Source organism: Anser brachyrhynchus (assembly GCF_964034855.1).
Source record: "Anser brachyrhynchus genome assembly, chromosome: 1".
NCBI classification, from domain to species: Eukaryota; Metazoa; Chordata; class Aves; order Anseriformes; family Anatidae; genus Anser; species Anser brachyrhynchus.
The window spans coordinates 82586391-82606666 of record NC_137694.1 but is presented as its reverse complement, the minus strand read 5'-3'; the positions used below and the strand labels follow the sequence as shown (position 1 = coordinate 82606666).

Below are 20276 nucleotides of genomic sequence, written 5' to 3'. Positions count from 1 at the left end.
TTATACTAAAATGAAACATCTTTTAATATCTCTGGTGTAAAAGAGGTAAGAACATATTAAAAAGTTATGACTGGCTTTGCAGATTGAGCATGCATGGGGTGGTTGCTGGGAAGCAACTTACGCCGATGCTCCGATAAAATAGTTTCCCTTATTTTTTTTAGGCCATCTACTTTTTCACATCAGAATATTAATAATAAAAAAATATATTACCTAATTTCACCCAAGTCTAATTCTTCCAGCTTTTGAGACACCAAATCAGTTACAATATGGGATGCTTTCCAAGTTTAGGAGTAAATAAGAGGAAAAGATTAGAGGTCAGATGCGTTCTGTAACCATGCATTTAACATCCTCAGTTCAAGGTCCTAAATCTTCTTTATCAGGCCAGTCGTGTTCTGAGTGTTTGTACAGCACCAAACACAGCTCATCATAACTTTTGACTTTTTGGGGGCCATTCCAAAACTACTAGCATACTAGTTACAAACTTCTCCGTGTAAGCAACATTTTGAAAATAATTCACATTGACCTTTTGCAAAACATATCTAAACCCATTAATGTGACAGACAGCACCAACAAAAATCACAATATTGAACTACTTTGAGGGCACACATTTTAAGATGCATGCATCTTAAAAGCAAGATTATCAACTGAGTGCGCAAGCAGGTATTTCTTTCCCTACTGCAAAGCAACAGGGCAACTTTTCTGTGTTTTGGGTCAAGCCCCCACGAAAAACAATAACAGGTTTTAAGTTTCACTATTTTCATTTTTTGTTAGGTCCATAAGAATGAAATAGTACTGTGCCGTACCCTGTATTCACTATGACTATGAGAGTAATGAAAACTCTCAAGTGTTAAATTCAGAATTGCCAGTGAGGCACTCTAAAAGATATTACCTATGCTGTAGTGTTTGAACACACGCGGTTTGAGGATCTGGCCCCATTCTCTGCTATCACAGAGGCTGCTGAACTCCACGAAGAAAATGAGCACTCAGGAAATTGTATTACCAGATTACTATAAAGGTCAAGGCAATACTATATTCTATTTTTGTCTTCTTCATGCTGAATGATGGATTAAGAACTTCATTCTCTTTAAAACTTACAGGGAAAGAAAGAATATATGATGGGCCAGATACTCCCTGATTTTAAAATGGCACTGCTTCAGTTGCCCACCATGAAGCTAGAGTACTGTATCTCATTTGAAGAGACAGCCCTATATATCTGTTATTATTAAATAAGAAAACAATTGCACAACATCTCAAACGCTACTCCTTAGACTTGGAAACCTTTTTTTTTTTTTTTGATGTATAAACCCAATTCAGTTTATAAAATCTGGTAGCAAATATTCCATATATAAAATGAGAATAGTAGTTTTAATTAAAACTGTATGAAATCTTGGTATACAGCTACTTATCAGATAAATTGTTGAACTATTATTCCTCAGCAACATTCAGAATCCCACACATATCCAGCAAGTTGGTATATACAGGTCTAGAAAGGCACATAAAGCAAGGATGTAGTGGGTTGTAACTGTGAAATATTACTGCTTGTTTCAGCCTCACAGATTTTAGATCACCCTTTACTGTCTAGAAACACTGCTGAATAATATGTCACCATGAAGTACTAAGGAGTGAATTTTTATTCTACAAATTTACCCTAGATGGTAAATAATACATCATCTCATCTCCCTACTCTCCTTGTCTCTTTAATCTTTCAGAGATTATTTTTATCTCTGCTTGCGTTTTAAAAAATATATATATACCCAGATTCATAAATTAGTTGAAGATGCAATCACTATAACATGGAATGAATAAAAATTTCTCTATGATTTTCAGAATCTGTGAACAAAATAGTTCCTCTGGCACAGATAATTTCTACAGCTACAGATGAAAAAAAATAGACTGTAAACTGTTAGAAAAATCTGTACATACAGTCCAAGCCCTGAGTTTTGGGAAAGGTGGAACCTGAGCTGGGTTTTGCAAATTAACCTTCTATGAATACAGGACACGTATCTAGCTCCCATAAAAAAAAACACCAGCTTCTTAAACACCCTTCTTGCCATTTTTCTCACCCCAATATGAAGAAGACTCCTCCTGCCTTCCTCAGCTAAGCCTGTGGTGGTGAAAATACAGTCAGAGTTGGGCATTAGCATCACTTTTGGCATAACCTCTGCACACAGGCAGTGTCCTTTCTCTGCTGTAAACACCTTTTAGAGAAGGACTCAAACAAGCAATCAGAGAATATCCTTGGGGAAAACAAGTGTGTATCATCTTGTTCCCAGTAAAGTGAGAAGGTTATTCAGCTATTATTGTAGTCTTGAATCTGCTAAACAGCTCCTGGCATATGAAAGCCAAGTTCATTCAGAATGAAAGATTTCACAGATAATGGAGAGATCAACTCAATTTTAAAAAGGGAAAACTCTAACCATGTTTGAAATGGAGAAATGACCGTATTTAAATAGTAATTGCTGGATACAAATGTAGTGGCTCCTCTCCCTCACAGATCAGGGACTTTGCACTTTAAAATATGCATAAATTTAAATCAACCTTGACATAAAAATATGTTCATGCCTAGCTTAAAATCTTTATCAGAACTGTCAACAGCTCCTCTCTTGAGTATGCAGTCCCAGTAAATCCTATATTCTTTTTTTTTTCTTGTGTATAAAACACAGAGAGAATAATGTAGAAGAAATTATACTAGATTTCATTTTCATTTTAAATTTATAGTGGCCCATTAGTAACAGTATTACAGTACCACGAGTAGTATAATTGTAAATGAATATAATCATAACCATGAAAAACCCAAAAAAATAGGGTGCTCATGCCTCTTTGGTGTAGTCTGTATGTCCTAACCTATTTTTATTGCTTGGCAGAGTTCCTTCATGTCTCTCTGCTCTAGTACATTGCGTTCTCCAGGTGATAATAAAGCCTCTTTGTTTGAGCAAAGGGAGAGGAGGGAAAAGTTGAAAGTAGATCCATATCCTGCCATTCCTCCCTGTTCCCTCAGTGTGTTCAAATAAAGCAGAGCTACTCTGTGTGTGTGCGTGACTATGGGGGTTTAGGGGTCCTGAGGGGACAGTAGAGGTGTAGGTGAGAGAACTGGGTACCCAAACTCTACTCTGCATAGCAGCTCTCACACTGAGGGCAAAGTTTCACAGCCTTGACGAGGAACTCATGGCCGGTCTTGGAAACGCTATTTGCAGCTTTTCCTCTGACCTGTAACAAACTTGTCCACAAGGTAAAATAAAAATAAAAACTCATAATACTTTTTCATATAACATTGTGAAGGTTTCAAGTATTTCTGTCTGTCAACTTCATGGTCCTGAGCATGTAAATAAACTTCATATGAGAATACTTGGTTATGTTGCACACACAATTGTCCTTATGGGGGTACTGGTTTTGCATACTGTGTCTGCACAAACTGAACATTCTACCTAATAATTATTTTAAGCTATAAATTGGAATAGATTCCTCTGTATTTAAGGACTCATCCTTTTTTACTTTCAGGATGAAGTTACACAAAACCCTCTGAATGTCAAGTTCTTTTTTCTTCCCCTTAACTGAAAGAAATCTTAGGTTTTAAAAACAAATCTAGGGAGTGTGATTTTTAAAATGGTGCAAGGACCATCTCTGACTAATTCTTTGATATATTCTCCTCATGATATGCAGAAAGCAAATCAGCAAAGCATGCATTTTTGTAGGTCAGAGAAAAACATATCCTTTATCTACTCATTGGTATTGATCAACTCTGTAATACTCATAAAGCATTTCAGGAAACCATGTAAAAAGACATACCATACATCGAGTGAGACATTTATACTCATTCCACGAGAATAAATACAATGTACGTACTTCTTAATGTAAAACAATCCAGATCAGGATTTTTTAAAAAAAATAATCAAGCAACACATTCTTCTACGTGAAACTTTTTTGTGTAGTCTTGCTAATGCCTGAATCAACAGAAATCTGTGCTGAGGTACTATAGTTTCTCTTTTTCTGTCACATATTTTCATTATAGCATATAATCTACTTTAACACTGCACTCTAAATTTCAGCCGGGTTAGACATGATGTATGCAATGGATTCTTCAGAGTGAAAATGTCACTGGAGTATGTATGTGTGTTTGTTCTCCTTAAAATAAGTATCATAATATTCTAATTAAAGTATTTTTAAATGAAAAAGAAACAAAAACCCACAAAACAAGATGTATGATTTTTTAGAGAAGCTACAAGCTTTTCATGTTTTAAAAAATCATACACAAATAAAGAAAGCTTTTTTTTTTCTTTTTTTCCCTTCTGTTTTCATCAAGTTATACAAGGGCACAGCATGGCAAAACTACGCACCTCCAATGTTTCCTGGTAATTTTATTTATCCTTTTACTACCTTTACTTGCTTTCTCTGTGGGTAATGTATGCATTCATGTGAGATTTCCTGTTAAATAAATTAAAAATAAATTTATAACATGATAAAACTGTATTATCTGACATTACATACAGCAATACTGATGTTGAATTACACCAAAAATCTTGTCAAAAAGTCATCCAAAGCACCGGTGATGCACAACAAATAAAGCTAAAGAACTCCTGCTCTAGTTTCACAGCAAACATGCACTTCTAGCCTCTTAAATTGTCACTTGATCGTCTTCTGACCGGAGGACTGTATTTAATTAGAGGACAGCAACTCAAGAACATTTGCAATATATGCAACTAGGCATTGTGTCAGTAGCCATTGTTCCAATGTTACAATGTTCATAATCTTGACAACATCACTTCCTTATTTGCTAATTAGAGCAGGCTTACGAAGAAAAATTATTTGTCTAGTCTTGTGTACAAAATAATTTATGAAACTCATCATATAGTCAATATATTTTTTGAAAAATAAACTAGTGCAATAAAACTACTGCGTGTAACAGAAAATAGTGGAAAATTCGTTAAATAATTTATTTGACAATATAAACATAGTGAAAATTACCCAACCAGATAGTCTGACGTATGGTTTCCTCTTTGCACATTTCTTCATCTTGAAAAAACAGCAAAAACTGTAGTGTTAAAGAGAGCTGGAAAACTGAATGTTTCTGCTCTTTCTGGATTTTACATGATTTGGGTCAATACTCTGTGGAACCAAATGATATATTTACATCAGCTGAGATTATGTTCATGAGATACAAGTTTGCATCCAGGAGTTTGTCTGGCATGATGAGTTACCTGACAACATCCAGTCAGCATTAGTATGTTTCTAAATTGAACTGCATACATATATATATGTATATATTTTTTTGTAAATATGTAAATGTGTATGTAGTATAGAGCCATCAGAGCAGCTCAGAGTTCTTGAAATATTATTGAATGTCAGATTTTAATTCATATCTATCATCCTGTTTCAATGCTTAATTCAAATATGGTTCAATGTATCTCCATATTAAGTGCTAGCCCTACCAGAGATAATCAGAAGTCACTGGGAACCTGAATTAAAGACTACTCATGTTCAGAGAACCTCCTTCAGAAAGTCCCAATGCATTATAATTTAATTTTTACTGCAATAAGTAGCAATGGATACCCTGCTCAGTGAAAAGATTTTACTGAAATACTTTTAGCATCATTGAAATACTACGGCAAATGCAAGACAGCTCAGTGATTCAAATATGAAAAGTTAAAGGTTAGCTTGAGACTATAACATGGAAATGTAATAATAGTTTTGATTTTTTTAGGGAACTGACTTTTAGGATACAAATATGAGCGAGGAAAAAAAACATGGCAAGAAGGGCAGTGTGATCACCACTGTCTATGTTGCAAGCTACAGTTGCTTTTGTATTCCCAAGACAGCTATTGAAGTCATGAGATCACTGCCCAGGCTTTATTAGTCTTTATTAGGCAGCCACATTTTAATTCCTTGAGCCCAGGCATGCTCCTCAGGGGGTGATGCTGTTCAGAGCATGAAGATGGGGTGCATCTCCTCCAGCGTGGCTGGTGACTGGGCAGCAGCAGGGAACGGGGCAACAGCGGCTGCCTTGCTGCTGCTTCTTCGCTTGCTGGCTGGGCTAGGGATTGCCCCTAAACCAGGGCTCCCTCTCCAGAAGCGTTACTTCCAGCCTCACTCGACATCTGTATGACTTAAGCCTATCACTCACTGAGTGGATTTGCTTAGCTTACTTCCTAGTCACTTGATTTTATTTCTGATTAAGTCTTAACTGTTTGTAAGTGATATTGGCACTAACACAGTCGGTTTACTTTCTGCGCAAAAGCCATGAATACCTTGAGTGGTAACCTGCAGCATTTTACTTCAACTGGTAGACGTTCCTGAATGAAATCCATCTTCTTGTTATCGGGTGCATAAATACAGATCTCAAAGCAGACAGCTTTGGTGTTGGAATTAAATTTTTGCACAAACTAAAAATTGCTGTTTCTAGGGATTGCCTGTTGAAGAAATACATCTTCCTCTTGCTTTTCTTTTAAGGCAAAAGAGTACCACATATTTTTTGCATAAAACACCTTGAAAGGTGTATACTCGTTTAGTACATTGTATTCAATAAACACTTGTTCCAAATAAATCCTCTTAGAAAGATAAAAGGCAGATCTTGCTGGGTTGCTGCAAGATATAAATTAATATCAGCACCCATTTTTCACTCTTCTTATCGTCAATCATGTTCTTAAGTGCAGCCAGAGAACAAAGGAAAATCCAAACCAATCGAAAAACCTCCAAAATGTTGCACATGATAAACTTTAGCTGAAGTTATTGAAAATAATATTTCCTATCTGAAATAAATTATTATAACTTACACTACAATAGTTACAGTACACCCAAAGATTTGTTTCAAAAATAAAAGGTAGATGACAGCAAAAGAACAAGCACTATGCTAGGCAAATGGAGACGATATTTAACAGTAAATAATGGAAAAAGGATTTAATCAGATGCAGGAAGACTAAGCATTTAAAAGATTAATAGACAGCAAAGACAGTTCAATGCAGATAAAGGTATCATTATGATGACTTTGTTGAGTAGGTATCACACAGCTCTGTCTATCATAAAATATAGGAAATATAAAAGACCAAGGAAATCAAGATTTACTTGTGTGCACCACCTATGATTAATGATGAGTGCTAAGATGAAAGACAAATTGAAATACATTTGATGCATTTTTTTCTTCTGTGTCTAGGTGCTATATACAATATTACGAATGAGTAAGTGCTTCTGAACAGTCAAAAGAGAGAATGATGAGGAAGTACCTTATGGAAACTAGGGAAAACTTTCTTTTAGAAAAATATCTTAATCATTAGGGAATTTCCAGGACAAAGAAATGAAGAAATGAACCAGGATTCTATACTGAGCAAACATACAGTGAATTCTGAAAATTAAATTTTGATGTTGAAGTTTGAATGTATCTGCACCTTGTCTTGGTTATCAAAAACAAAATTCTAAAGTAGAAAGCAAATCACACCTTGAAGGAAGAAAATCAGTGCTGAAGTTTTACAAACCATAAAGTTTACGGAGTTGTGTGTTCACAACAAATTTTAATTAAAAACAAAAACAAAAACCAACCAACCAAAAACAAACAAACAAAAACACTCCATGCAGGTGCAAGAAACCAGTCACATACTCCAGAGCTAGGGGTCTCAGACCTCAGTGTGTTACATTTGTCATGTGTCTTCTTGTCTACATTCATACACACATTAAAGCAAAGTCAGTTTCTCAGAAGTTAGGGAATGTTTCAATTTTAATTCATCTTCTCTTTATACACAGAGATTTTATTTTACAACTGAGTACATTTTATTGTTACTGGATGGAATGGATACCTTGGGAGTAAATGATGGATATCTAGCTGTACCGTTCTTCAGCTATAGTGGTTTTATCCAGTAATTCTTGGAAAGGGTGAGAGATGGCTTAACATGTGAAGATGAAATCTATGTTGGAAACAGAGATGAATTTTCTGTACAGAATAGGAAAACAGGTGTAGTATTCCCCATCTGGAATTGTCAAAATAAGATGACTCAGTCTGAGTGGCATAAGTCAATTTTCTGTTTTTCCTCTAAACATGGAAAATGAAGAAAATGAAACATGGTAAGATTCAGGCAACCTTGTACTTAAAAAAAAAAAAAAGTTACAGAAAATTAGACATATCTGAAATTTCAGGAAGAAACTGGGGGTCACAGTGGAAGTAATTGCATGATGCCCAAAGCAACGCAGCATAGAGGACCAGGATGTAAGATCAGAGTTTTGAGAAGAAACCTTATCCCATTTAGGCTGATTCGCTTCAGTACTCTCTGCCCAAATGAATGGATAAGGAAGGAAGAGAATGGGTGAATAAAGGATTTTTTAGCAGACAGCCTGAGCATTTTCACATCAGAAAATAAGTCCAGTAAAGAGATCAATTTCCTGAGTCCTCTAACTACTGCACTATTGTAGACTCATAGACAAGGACCAGAGAAGCATACCCAGGTATTTTTCATGTTCTAATATGAACTGTAGATTCATACACAAGGTTTCTCATGCATAATAAAGGGACATGGAATATTTGTAGCATGTGGAGAAAAAGCCTTCAGCTTTGCTAGAGCAGGTTTGATCTGCTCGAGCAGTTTTGATAAAAGAAAGTGATCAGAAAAGTTTTCTGTTGTGGGTTAACCCCCTTAGGATGAAGAGGAGAAAAGTTGCAATTCTGAAAATGACCTACGAAAATCTGATGATAATTATAGGAGCTGTAGCTGAAGATAAGGTGTGGAGGGATGTTTATCCCAAGGAGGACATTCCTTATTGTGATATGATGACAAATTCCGCAGAAATAATGGAAACTATTAGAACCATCATTTTAGCTAGGCAGAAGGAACAATGTAATCTGCTGTTTCCTCCTCCTCCAGATTTTCTGAAAGAAGGTATGGAAATGACAGCAGAAATATTATTTACATTTGGTTTATTTGCACGTGTGCTACAACAGTCTGCAGCAACAAGTTTCAAAGTGTGCCCTTGATAATCTAACCAAGCCTTTGGCCCAGAGCATGTTCAGCAAAAAAGACATCTGTATTAATGTATCTTTATATAACACATTTGCTAAACTTAAATTCCCAATGAATTTCTGCTAAGAATATCCAAAACAATATTTTCCAAGCTTTAGGCTGTCAAAGGCCATTATTATTTTTCCCCATGGCAGAAAACAGGATACTGCAACAGTGATATATTTACAATCAGAGCCAGCCCTTAACCAGACTTCAGTCACTTGTTTCACAGCATGTATCAAAGCTGCATCAATGCATAACATTCGTGAAATTTTACAGTTTCCTAATTATTTAAGTATGCTTGCTTGAACTCCATCAAACCAATTGCCTGAGGCACATACCTTAGGAAACCTTAGTCTGGGTATTTAAGTTTCACAAAAGTAAAAACAGTTAAAAACACGAGGAGAGACTGTCTCCATTAGTGGTGTTCCACAGGATGAACACAACTGAGGAAATTTCATCCCCCTGTCCCAGCTGATAATTACTATCAGATTCCTGTAACTGTCAAATTTGTTTCTATTACACCACACCGATTTTAAAATCACAGACTCACTCAGAGCAGAAGGCACCTCTTTGGAGGTCACTTACAGCAAGCCGCTCAGGGCCATGATCAGATGGCCTTTAAATGTCCCCAGGGATGGAAACTCCATAGCCTATATGGGCAACGTACTCCAGTATTAAATTACACTCACAGTAAAAAAAAAGTATTTTCTTAAGTTTCAGTGGGATTTTCTGTATTTCACTTTATGCCTTTTACCTCTTGTCTTGTCACTGGGCACCACTGAGAAAAGTTCAGCTCCCTCTTCTTTACTCTGTGCCATCTCGTAGCTATATACATGCAGCTACTGTGCACAGCGACAGAATGAGAGGCAGCAGACTCATGTTAAACCAAGAGAACATCCAGTTAGATACAAATAGAACAAATATTCATTATGAGGGTAGGTGGACATTGGGAATAGTGTCCAGAGCACCTGTGGAGTCTCTGTGCACTCATGAAATTAGTGGACATGGCCTTAAGCAACCTGGCCTCAGTCTGCTTCAAGCAGGGTTTGGACCAGATAACCTCCAGAGGTCCTGTCCGTTGTCATTTATTCTGTGATTTCAGATCTATTTTAAGTATAGAATGTATAAGTTTAGAATATACTCCTGCTCGACCAAGTGCATGAGAACAAGAAAACAAATTTTCTAACCTTTCATTGAAACTGTCAGTGTTCTAGCTGTCCAGTCCTTCTAGACTTGGGGTCTCCTTTAAAGACACATGAACTACTAGCTTAGTTAGTATTGTCTTCTTTGGTTTTCTTCCTTTCTTCCTTTCTCTCCACCTCCCCCCCCCTCCCCCCCCGCTCTTCTCTCTCTCTTAAAAAATTAATGACGCCGACATTTTTCATTAGAAGTTCCTGAAAGTACATTGATTCCCCAGGTGGCTATTTCAGACATGCAAAGAATTTTAACCAAACCATTTTATCAGAGGATAACATCATCTCTCTTCCCATGTTCCTCATTGTGCATGACTGGGCTTCTTTTCTGAAGTCGTTTATCAGGCACAAAGTAGATAATTGTTCCAGTGAATCAGAAGTATTTTGATGTTTTGACAATCTATTTTAATGTTACTGTCATACATGTCTTTTATGATTACAAGATATTTTCAAAGCAAGGAATTTTATTTATTGATTACTTCACTTTTATGTGCTACTGTCAATTTCAGTAATTTATTGTGGCATGTATGCTTCTCCTACTCACTCTTATGCACTGCGAAATATCTAGAGGAAGGCAAAATTTAGAAAATTTTCTGTGTAAACAGTATTCTATTTTTATTCCTATGAATTCCTCCTATTCCATACAATGTCATAGTGGTACAAAGCTTTCTTTTAGAGCTAAAATACAATTTTCCAAGAATGGTTCATTGACTAGAATGTGGCAACAAACAAAAAACAAACAAACCTAGTAATCAAATCTGAATATAAAATATTAACTTCTCTGTCTCTAAGGAAAGAAAAATAAATAAATAAAAGAATCCTGAAAAGCAGAACTCCGTATTAAGAACAGGCATGCATCAACACAGACTACTCCTGTATCTGAATTCCCATTTGTCATTTTACCAATCTATGGCATTTAACTTGTCAAGTCCTGACTGGGAGGAAATGCAGCAAGCTTTGCAATTCCATGAAGAACGTGGAAGAAATTGTGGCTGCATGAGGAACCCTTATGCTTGGAGCCAGTCCTGGAAGTGTGAAAATGTTCCTATTTGTACCAGCCATTAACTATGGCAAGCCTTTGCTTCAGGTGAGCTCACTAGCCTTGCTCTGTGAGATCTGTTCTAATGTGGGAACAGGACAGAACTATGCTTGTGACTACTTCTAGCTCCCCAAGCTGCCAACAGAAACAGACCGTGGGGCAGCTCACATTTACTCATCAAATGACATTGAAGGAGGAGGCAATGATCCATTGTACACCATTGTCTTTGGTAAAGTCAAGTCAAGTATTTTTGCCTTGTTTCCTAAGCAAACAGAACACATGAACATCCACTGCATATCAAAGCCACTTATCTGTCTAAATCTGGTAGCCAAATATGAGGGAGTAATAGAAATTTCAAGAGCCAGACATTAAAATTAGTGGCTGGGTAGAGGTACTATCAAAGAAATGCAAGGAGACCTCAGTCCTCATATATTCTCTCTCTTTTTTTTTTTTTAAAAAAAACCAAAACGACTTCACAGAAATGAGAAAATAATAATGGCAGCACCCATAGACTGTAGGACAGTATTCACAATTCATATGTGAGAATGCTGAATACTGTTTGTAACCTCTAATACCCACCACTCATGATAAGCAGCCTATAGCTAATATTTTATCAGAATCTTTGAGCTAATTCTATGTACCGCTGCAAAGATTTTCTTTGGTATATCAAATGTTGAGTAATGTGAACAAGGGATAGAGAACAAGATTAATATCTAAGAAGAATTCCATGTTTAGAATAGAATATTCTTAACCTTATTTTCCTATTCAAATTCCCCAGAATTTGCATATGAATAGGAGAGATGATTTTGGTGTTAGTTTGTATGGTAAATAACAACATGCATTTTATAACATATCCTTGAGGATCATAAAGCAATTTAAAACCACATTCAGACTGGACATATTGCTGTGCAGAGAGAACTAAGAATGATGTTAACCCACTTACGTCCAATTGCTTTTTCTTCTTACTTTCTTAATCCTCATAGTAGCCCTATAATATATTAACCAGTGTACTTCTGTATTTCATTCCTTAACCTTTTATATGGCCCTACTCAGTTTACTAATACTGAGTCTGATCATCAAAATACTGAGGCAAGTCCCAGAAATAATAATAATAATAAAAAAGCTTAACTTTTAAACCTATAACCAAAGCTTACTTTGAAAATCAGGAACAAACAAACAAACAAAAAAACCTAACCAACCAACAAGAACAACTCACAGAAACCAAACCTCATGCTAAAGTTTTCCTGTTAAGCAGGTGTTTGGGGCAATTGGGACTTACATACACGCTTCCCTGCATAGCCTGCTAACTGTGCCTCATATCTACATACCCTGCCCTTTTTCCTCCAGCAGATGTTCCTTGTCAATGAATCATTCTTTTTGGCCTAGATAGGTATATATAGCTATAGGTATATCCAGTCCTTCCCCAATCCTTCCTTCAGTTTTCATTAATCTCTGCAAACATCTTTTTTCTACACATCCTTTAACTGTCTAAATCAGGAAAAATGTTATTCTGATTTGACTGAAGATCAACAGGCTTCTGTGGGATTTGTTAAACCGGGCATTTTTGCTGGAGGTAATGAATCAGAGATGGATGGGGGTACAGAGGTAGGCACTGAGTATAGTGGTAGAGAAACCTGTTAGAATCAATTCCGAAACAGACAAAGAACTATTCTGGAGCAAAGAGAATAAAGAGTGTTAGGATCATATGTGTATCTGCTAGAGATGGAGGGGAAGTGATGGTGAATGAAATCAACACACTTGAAAAAGTGCTGTTCCAAAAACCACCAGGAAGATCAACTTTCTCATCTCTGTGTGTGTGCATGTATGAATCAAAATGGCCACAGCTAATTCCGAAGACCTGTACTGAGAAAAAAAAAAAAAAGTCTAACCAACGATCTGCATCTGTAAACTTGAGCTTGAGAACTGTGTGCCGAAGTATCAATATGAATTTTCAACTTTCTGTGAATAGGTGATAGAAGGAGAAATTGGATTACTCTTTTAAGTAGAAGGAATTACATCTCATACATTCTGAGAGACACTCTTCAGTTACCTCATTTATTCATTCTTGCTAGTTCACATTGTCCCCCTTCCTGCTTGGCTATCTAGGGACCTGTTCAGATTTCACACTGAAGGATCAATTCACACAGCAATGAAATACCACTGTCTCTTGGGGGGAGAATGACATCTGTTAAATAGCACCCAACAACATTACACAACAGTTTATAGCATCAAATGTAGAACAATTATGAATTTAATTAGAACCAGAGTGGGATTTTAATGAGAAAGAATGCAATTAACACATGATGAAAATTTAGGGCTGGATTCCTTTATACTCACCCTGAGTTCTTTTACTACATAAGTATTTCCAAGAGTTTTATTGCAAGAAAGGGAGTATAACCTACTCCTGAATAGTCAAGGACCTGGCCTCTCATTCCCCTGAAAATAACTGTATCCTCAGCTTCTTTGTGCTACTAGTATGTTACAGAGAGAGTTTGTTAACAATCTGGAAACTCAAACACCATCAGCTGAACTGATGTTTCGATTTTTTGTTTTGATACTAAAAATACCTATTTACCACATGTTCAGCTGAACAGGTTACATCACATTATACAATGGCATGTGGGTTTGGATAAAAAATGATGTATGACTTAGGCCTGGAACCTAACTAGAATGACAAAGAAAGATCTCCAAGTGTCTGTGTAATATTCATATATAAAGTAATAATAACTGGCTGGAAGAGGGGGATAAATTAATTGTTATTTTCTTCTATAGTGCTTTAGGCAATAGCCTGCTTAACTGCTTGTGAATAACTGTCAACTGCTGTAATATTCTGACAACTGTTTTCAAAGTCAGTAACAGAGAAACTACAGCATTGCCATATTGATAATTAGGAATTTTCTTTTGCAAGTTGGCATTAAAATCTAATTGGAAACAGTTTGAACCAAAACATAGGATTGATTTTTGTGTATGACCGAGATATTTTTGTATCAGGAACTACACAAGCAATTAAAAGAGAAAGAGTCTATCATATTTTACCTGCATTTTCTCACAGAAAGAAAGTCTCTGTCCTACCAGATGCCAAGTCTTGGGGAATTTGAGTTACTTTCCTCCTGCTTCAGAAATGCACCCTCATGTTGGAGGACTTACTTGTTAGAACAAAGCTCCCAGGATGAGGAGTAGTAGGAGGAAAGGTTTCTACTAAATATACTGAACTCAGATGAACTCCCCACGTTCTTTTTTTTTTTTTTTTTTCTTTAATTACTAAAACCAAAGCTAAGTAACAGGGCTAGAAAGATTCTGTAGTACTCCAGCAGTCATTTAGTCTCCTTCATGCTTTTTGAGGCTCAAGCTTGGAAAAACTGGTATGTTTCCATGTAGAAAAATACAATTGTAGAGTCATCTAGGTTGGAAAAGACCTCTAAGATCATCAAGTCCAACCATTCACCTAGCACTGCCAAGGCTACCACTAAAACATACACCTAGGCACCACATCCATATGTCTTTTGAATAGCTCCAGGGATGGTACCTGGCATTCTGGATGGTATTCAGGTTGGTACCCTCCTACCCTCAAGCAGAACAACACTCCCAACCAACTTGGTGTTGTCTGAAAATTTCCTGAGGGTGCACTCGATCCCCTTGTCTAGATCATTGATATAAAAAGAACTGACCCCAGTACTAAGCACTAGGGGACACCACTTTTGGCTGGCCTCCAACTGGATTTAACTCCATACACCACAACCCTTTGGGCCTGGCCACCCAGCCAGTTTTTTACCCAGCAAAGCATATGCCTGTTCAATTCTTGAACAGTTCCTCCAGAAGAATGCTGTTGGAAATGGTGTCTGGAGCTTTACTATAAAGTCTATAGAGAATATCCATACCTTTTCCCCATCCACTAAGCATGCCACCTTGTCATAGAAGAAGATCAGTTTAGTCAAGCAGGACCTGCTTTTTGTAAACCCATTCTGAGTGGGCCTGATCACCTGGCTGTCCTGTATGTGCTGCATGATGGCACTCAAGATAATCTTCTCCATAACCTTCCCTTGCACCAAAATCAGACTGATAGACCTGTGGTTCCCTGCGTCCTCCTTCCAGCCCTTCTTATAGATGGGCATCACCTTTGATAGCCACCAGTCAACTGGGACCTCCCCTAATAGCCAGGACTGCTGACAGACGATGGAAAGCAGCTTGGCAAGCACTTCTTCCAGCTTCCTCAGTACTCTTGGGTGGATCCCATCTGGCCCCATAGACCTGTGTACATGTACATGGTGTAGCAGGTCGCTAATTATTTCCTCATGGATTATGAAGGCTTCGTTCTGCTCCCCATTCCTATCTACCAACTCAGGCGGCTGGGTACCTGGAGAACAACGGGTCTTACTACTAAAAACAGAGGCAAAGAAGGCTTAAGTACCCCTGCCTTTTCTTCATCTCATAGCAAGGCTGTAATTTCTGAAACAGTATATTTGCACAAATTTAAAAAACAAACAAACAAACAACAACAACAAAAAAAAAACACTGAGAAACAACAGTCTAACTATTCCCCCTAGCTGCAGGAACTTTTTTATGAAGGAGAAATGATTACTAGTGTTCCTCCACCTTGGAAGAAAGATAGACCAGCCAAAGGGCAACAACAAGAATATTTTTAAGTGCTATGAAACACTTTCCCCACACACCCATGATTTAATATGTAGCACTCAAACACTCCAGTACAGACTTAAAATACCATTTTATACCAGTGGAAATGGCTAAATGCAATTTAATGCACATTTGTTCAGAGTTGTCATGGATTCTGTTAAAATTCATACTGGGTATTTAGAAAAAAAAATCATAAGCTATAAAAAATGAACACAGACAACTGTTCATCACTATAATATTTGCCTGTCACTGAGCAAAAGTGAAATTTGCATAATGATATCCACAGTTTGCTCTATGATGTTAAGCTTTTGAGTTTTTCTTTCTCAAGCTGTAGGAAGCATTGCCTACAATGAGTTTTTCCATTTTTTTTTCCTTAAATTCATTCTGGCTATGGTCAAGGGGCAAATTCCATATTATTACCATCTTATATAGTTGTCATTTTGATAGTTCATGTAAAAATGTTAAACAATAAAAAGACAATAAAGAATGCTAACCTTTTAAGCTACTGGTTGTTTTGAGCCTTATTGCAATAACAAAAATACATAAACAAATGTAGATTGTCTTTTCACATTTCAGCAAATGGTTGTAGAGTTATTTCATCATTTTCCAGGAATCTGATCATGCTTGGCTGAGTCTTCTGGAGTTAAATCAAATTCTCTGTTTAGTATCATATCAAAATAGATACACGTCCAACCAATCTGATGATAGGATATATATGCCCGATAAAAGGTGAATAAGACGTGCAAGGCAGTCTCTTTTAGCTCTTAGGTAACATTGGACTGTTCAGTGTCATTTTTGTTGTTTTGCTGGTATGCCTGTCAACCTAAATTTTTTTTCAGTCTGACAAGTTTCCCAAAATAGTATCTCTCACAGTACATTGATCTGACTTCCTCTCCCTCACCTAAGTGAAATGGTATACTCCTTTTAACTAACAGAAAAGCTAGTAACACCATGATCCAATCCAGGGTAAGCAGAAATATAATATATTTGATCCTGTTGTTGTACAATACAGACTCAACTTGGTTGCTGTGTTTCTTCTTTCTCACCACAACACTGATAGAGATAAAAATTTCTCTCTAAATTTAATACTAAATATTTTCTTTTAGATTTATTAGTACTAACTATAGATCACCAATTGTAATATGGTAAAAAGAAACACACTATTTCCTGAAAGGGAGAAAACATTCTAAAGAATTTAACACCAAGAAGCTTCTGGCAAAGATGAATTAATGTTAGGCTAGTCTGGCAGACTGCAGACATTAATTGTCTGTGTTAACTTATCCACATGGCTTCAGTTTTTGTCCTGTCCTCATGAAAGCTGAGATGAATAATATAAGATCATTCACCCCATTCAAATCAATCCTCACTTCATATCTGTGAGAAAGCAAAAGACTATAGCTTTTGCTAAGAATCAGTCTAAATTCTCCTAGCCCTACATTGTTTATGTGAATTTCAGTGTAGTCATCAGGATCTGGAAGAAAAATACAGTAAAGCCTCTCCACTTTTTCCTTCCCAACAGTAGCTAGGAGAAGTAACTCCAGAATGCATGTACCTAAATGTCACCTTCTGAGATTTCCAAGACAATTTTAGAGAATTTTAGTATATTCAGGAAAGAGTGCTGGCGGATGATCTGAGGCATATACAAGCTTTCAGGCTTCCAGGGTTCATTCATCACTGGAGTCAAAGGATCCTTGCCTGGAGAGAGCACAGGCAGGGCAGTCAACCCAAAACTAAGGGAGAGCAGGGCAGAATTGTTTGCAATACTGAGGAAATAATATTTGGTATGTGTTAGGGAAGCAACCAATATATCGTGACAGTGAGTTGAGGGTGACGAAAAGGAGGGAAAAAATGTCTTTAGAATTGAAAATATCTACAGTGATTCCAAAGGTGTAAAATACTTTCCTGGTGGGGAGGAAAAAATAATAAAAGAAACTGCATACTGTATGTTGGCAAGCTCCCTAAAGCCACTGGCTCCTGAACATTCAATCACTGTGCTTGTTCTTAATAACAGATACCACTCATCTAAAAATAAAGACTAAGAAAAAACAAAAGTAAAGAATTTTGGCACTAAGACATTCTCCAAGTGTGAGAATTGCAGCTACTAAAATGGAACAATCAGATTAAGTTTTTTTCATTAAGGCCTCTGTCACTGCTTTTGAATGTGAAGTGAAATCAAAGCCATAAGAATTGTTAAGGGTCAGCAAGAAGGAAGGAAAAGAGGTGGGAGTAGGGCTAAGTGCCAAGAACATCTTTAAATGCATGATCCTCTTTCTAAGAACATGGGTTATTAACAAAAGAGAAAGACAGACATGGCTTAAACAACATAACATTCTTAGAGGAAATCCTACAAACACAGATAATTATATATTTGATTTAGTTCTCCAAGCTGCAATTTTAGTGGTTTTATTATTCTAAAGCACAATACATCATCAGATACTTTCCACATTATAGTAATTTAATGTCTCCAAATTACGGCCTACAAGCCAGAATCGGGGATTTGGTCTAAGTAGCAGAGTGGTAACTGCAGGAAATGCTGTGATGGATGTCAAGTGTTACAAGGTTCACATTACTGAACTAGACAGCACAAAGATGTTGTTACAGAAAAAGAGATGTTGTTACAGTTCTAAAACTTTAATCTGTCCACCTCCTACTGTTTGGAACTGAACAACCCTTTGAATTTTACAATAATAATATGATCACGTTGTTTTTTGTTTGTTTTGTTTTGTGTTTTTTTTTTTTTTTCTTCCTTTTGCTTTCCTCCCTTCTTCTCCCCAACTCTTTTTTATCTAGCTGTAACGAAGCCTGGGTGCCAGCTGGCTGGCAGGTTACTGGCTTTCTTAGAAAAATTGGCCAAAGATTCCTGGTGGAATGCTTTAATAAGTTGTGCTTGGGTCTCCAGTTACTTTTTAGACACTTTAGACTCAACGATGACTTCATATGCAGGATAGGGAAGTGCTCTTGATGATGTCATTGAAGGCATAGCAAATACCCATGTCTCTACCAGTGAACAAAAGGGTTTTTAAAAGAAAGGGTCAAATCTTTGCTAACTTTGCTCTGCAAGACAACGAAGTTATTCAGTGAGAAAATTTAACTCCAAATGTTTTCCTATACTACAGAGAAAAGTCCTCAACTTCACTGAAAATTCAAACAAATAAAAGGCTCAAGTCGAGGGGTGAAAAGTAAAACTAAAGAAAAACAAAATAATTTCTAATTGAGGAGGTAAATATTTCTAATTGTTATAGCTCACTGCCTCTTATTAGGGATTTCTTATTATGTCACACTAGTCTTGAAGTCAGTGTTCAGCTGCAGGCTGATTCAATCCTGCTTCTAAGTCTCTCAAAGAGGTGCACAAACCACGTATTATCAACCCTGAAATGCAACCATATAAGAGGAGAGCAGGAAACACAAGAGTAATTTGGCAGAGAGTAAGTTGTCTTTTGCTGAGAGCCAAGGATGGAGATGCGAGCTCCTGCACACTAACCCAGAATGCAGAAGACCTTCAGCGACAAACAAGAGTGATTTTACTCTTGTGTGAGAAAAACGCCTCACACAGAAATAATAAATGAGCACAAATACATAAGATGAAAGAACTCTCCAAAAACATACCATGGTTTCTGATGGCAACATCCAAACCAACCAACCAAACCAAACCAAAGAAAAACCCACAACATAGAAAGGAGAAGTTTGCTCTGGCCAGGAGCAGGTGGCTGCAATTTCTGATCCAATTTCCACAAAATCACAAGGATTTAGATGTTGTGCTTCCCTTACCCCTCTTTTATAAAATCTGGATACAAATTTAAAAGGTTTCTAACCCAAACGCAAAACCTAATTCTTCCCTCTGATAAACTTCTGAACCCAATAAAGCGGCAGTTAAACAAAGAAGATTTTGAGGAGAAACCAGAACAGGGAAGATGAAGAAAACTGCCCTGAAAATAGGAAGAATCCTAATTCTTACATACTGAGACAAACAGCTTGAATCCCTTCTGCTTGCTGCAATAGGGATGTCATAGCAGGCACTAATGACTACTTTGCAGCGCAAGAGAATGTCTCGGGGATCTGGCGTTTCAAGTGTCAACTACAGCACTACAGACACCTGAGCTTTGCCCTCAAAATATATCATAAGTACTGTGTTTGAAATGTTCCCTGTGAATCAAAATGAAAGGCAAACCTTTATACCCATGACTTTTCACCAATTAATATCCCATCATACAATTTGCTTCCTCACCATGGGCATGAAAAGGCATGAACTGACTTCAATATATTACCAGTGGAAGATTGAGAATAAGATCAGAGATGGGACTAGAGACTTACCAACATGTCAGACTGGTAAGGATGAGGAGTATCAAATTCTGAAGCAGCTTCTCACCGTGGGGCTGTACCAGGATCAGGTGCCCAGCGGGGTGCTGTGGGGCCACTGAGCGAGGCAATGCTGGG

At 37.0% G+C, this 20276-nt stretch overlaps 1 protein-coding gene across 16 annotated transcripts in view; it reads right to left on the bottom strand.

Moving 5' to 3' along the window:
- ROBO2 (roundabout guidance receptor 2) overlaps nucleotides 1-20276 on the bottom strand; it is a 931286-nt gene that overhangs the window by 666865 nt on the left and 244145 nt on the right. Inside the window, exon 1 of one of the 16 annotated variants that reach the window (XM_080591516.1) lies at nucleotides 10166-10187. The exons of the other annotated variants lie outside the window; for them this stretch is intronic. Within the exon in view, the coding sequence (XP_080447642.1) occupies nucleotides 10166-10172 (7 nt within the window). The 5' untranslated portion in view covers nucleotides 10173-10187. Of the gene's footprint in view, nucleotides 1-10165; nucleotides 10188-20276 lie in introns of those variants that run through there. 16 annotated transcript variants of the gene reach the window in all.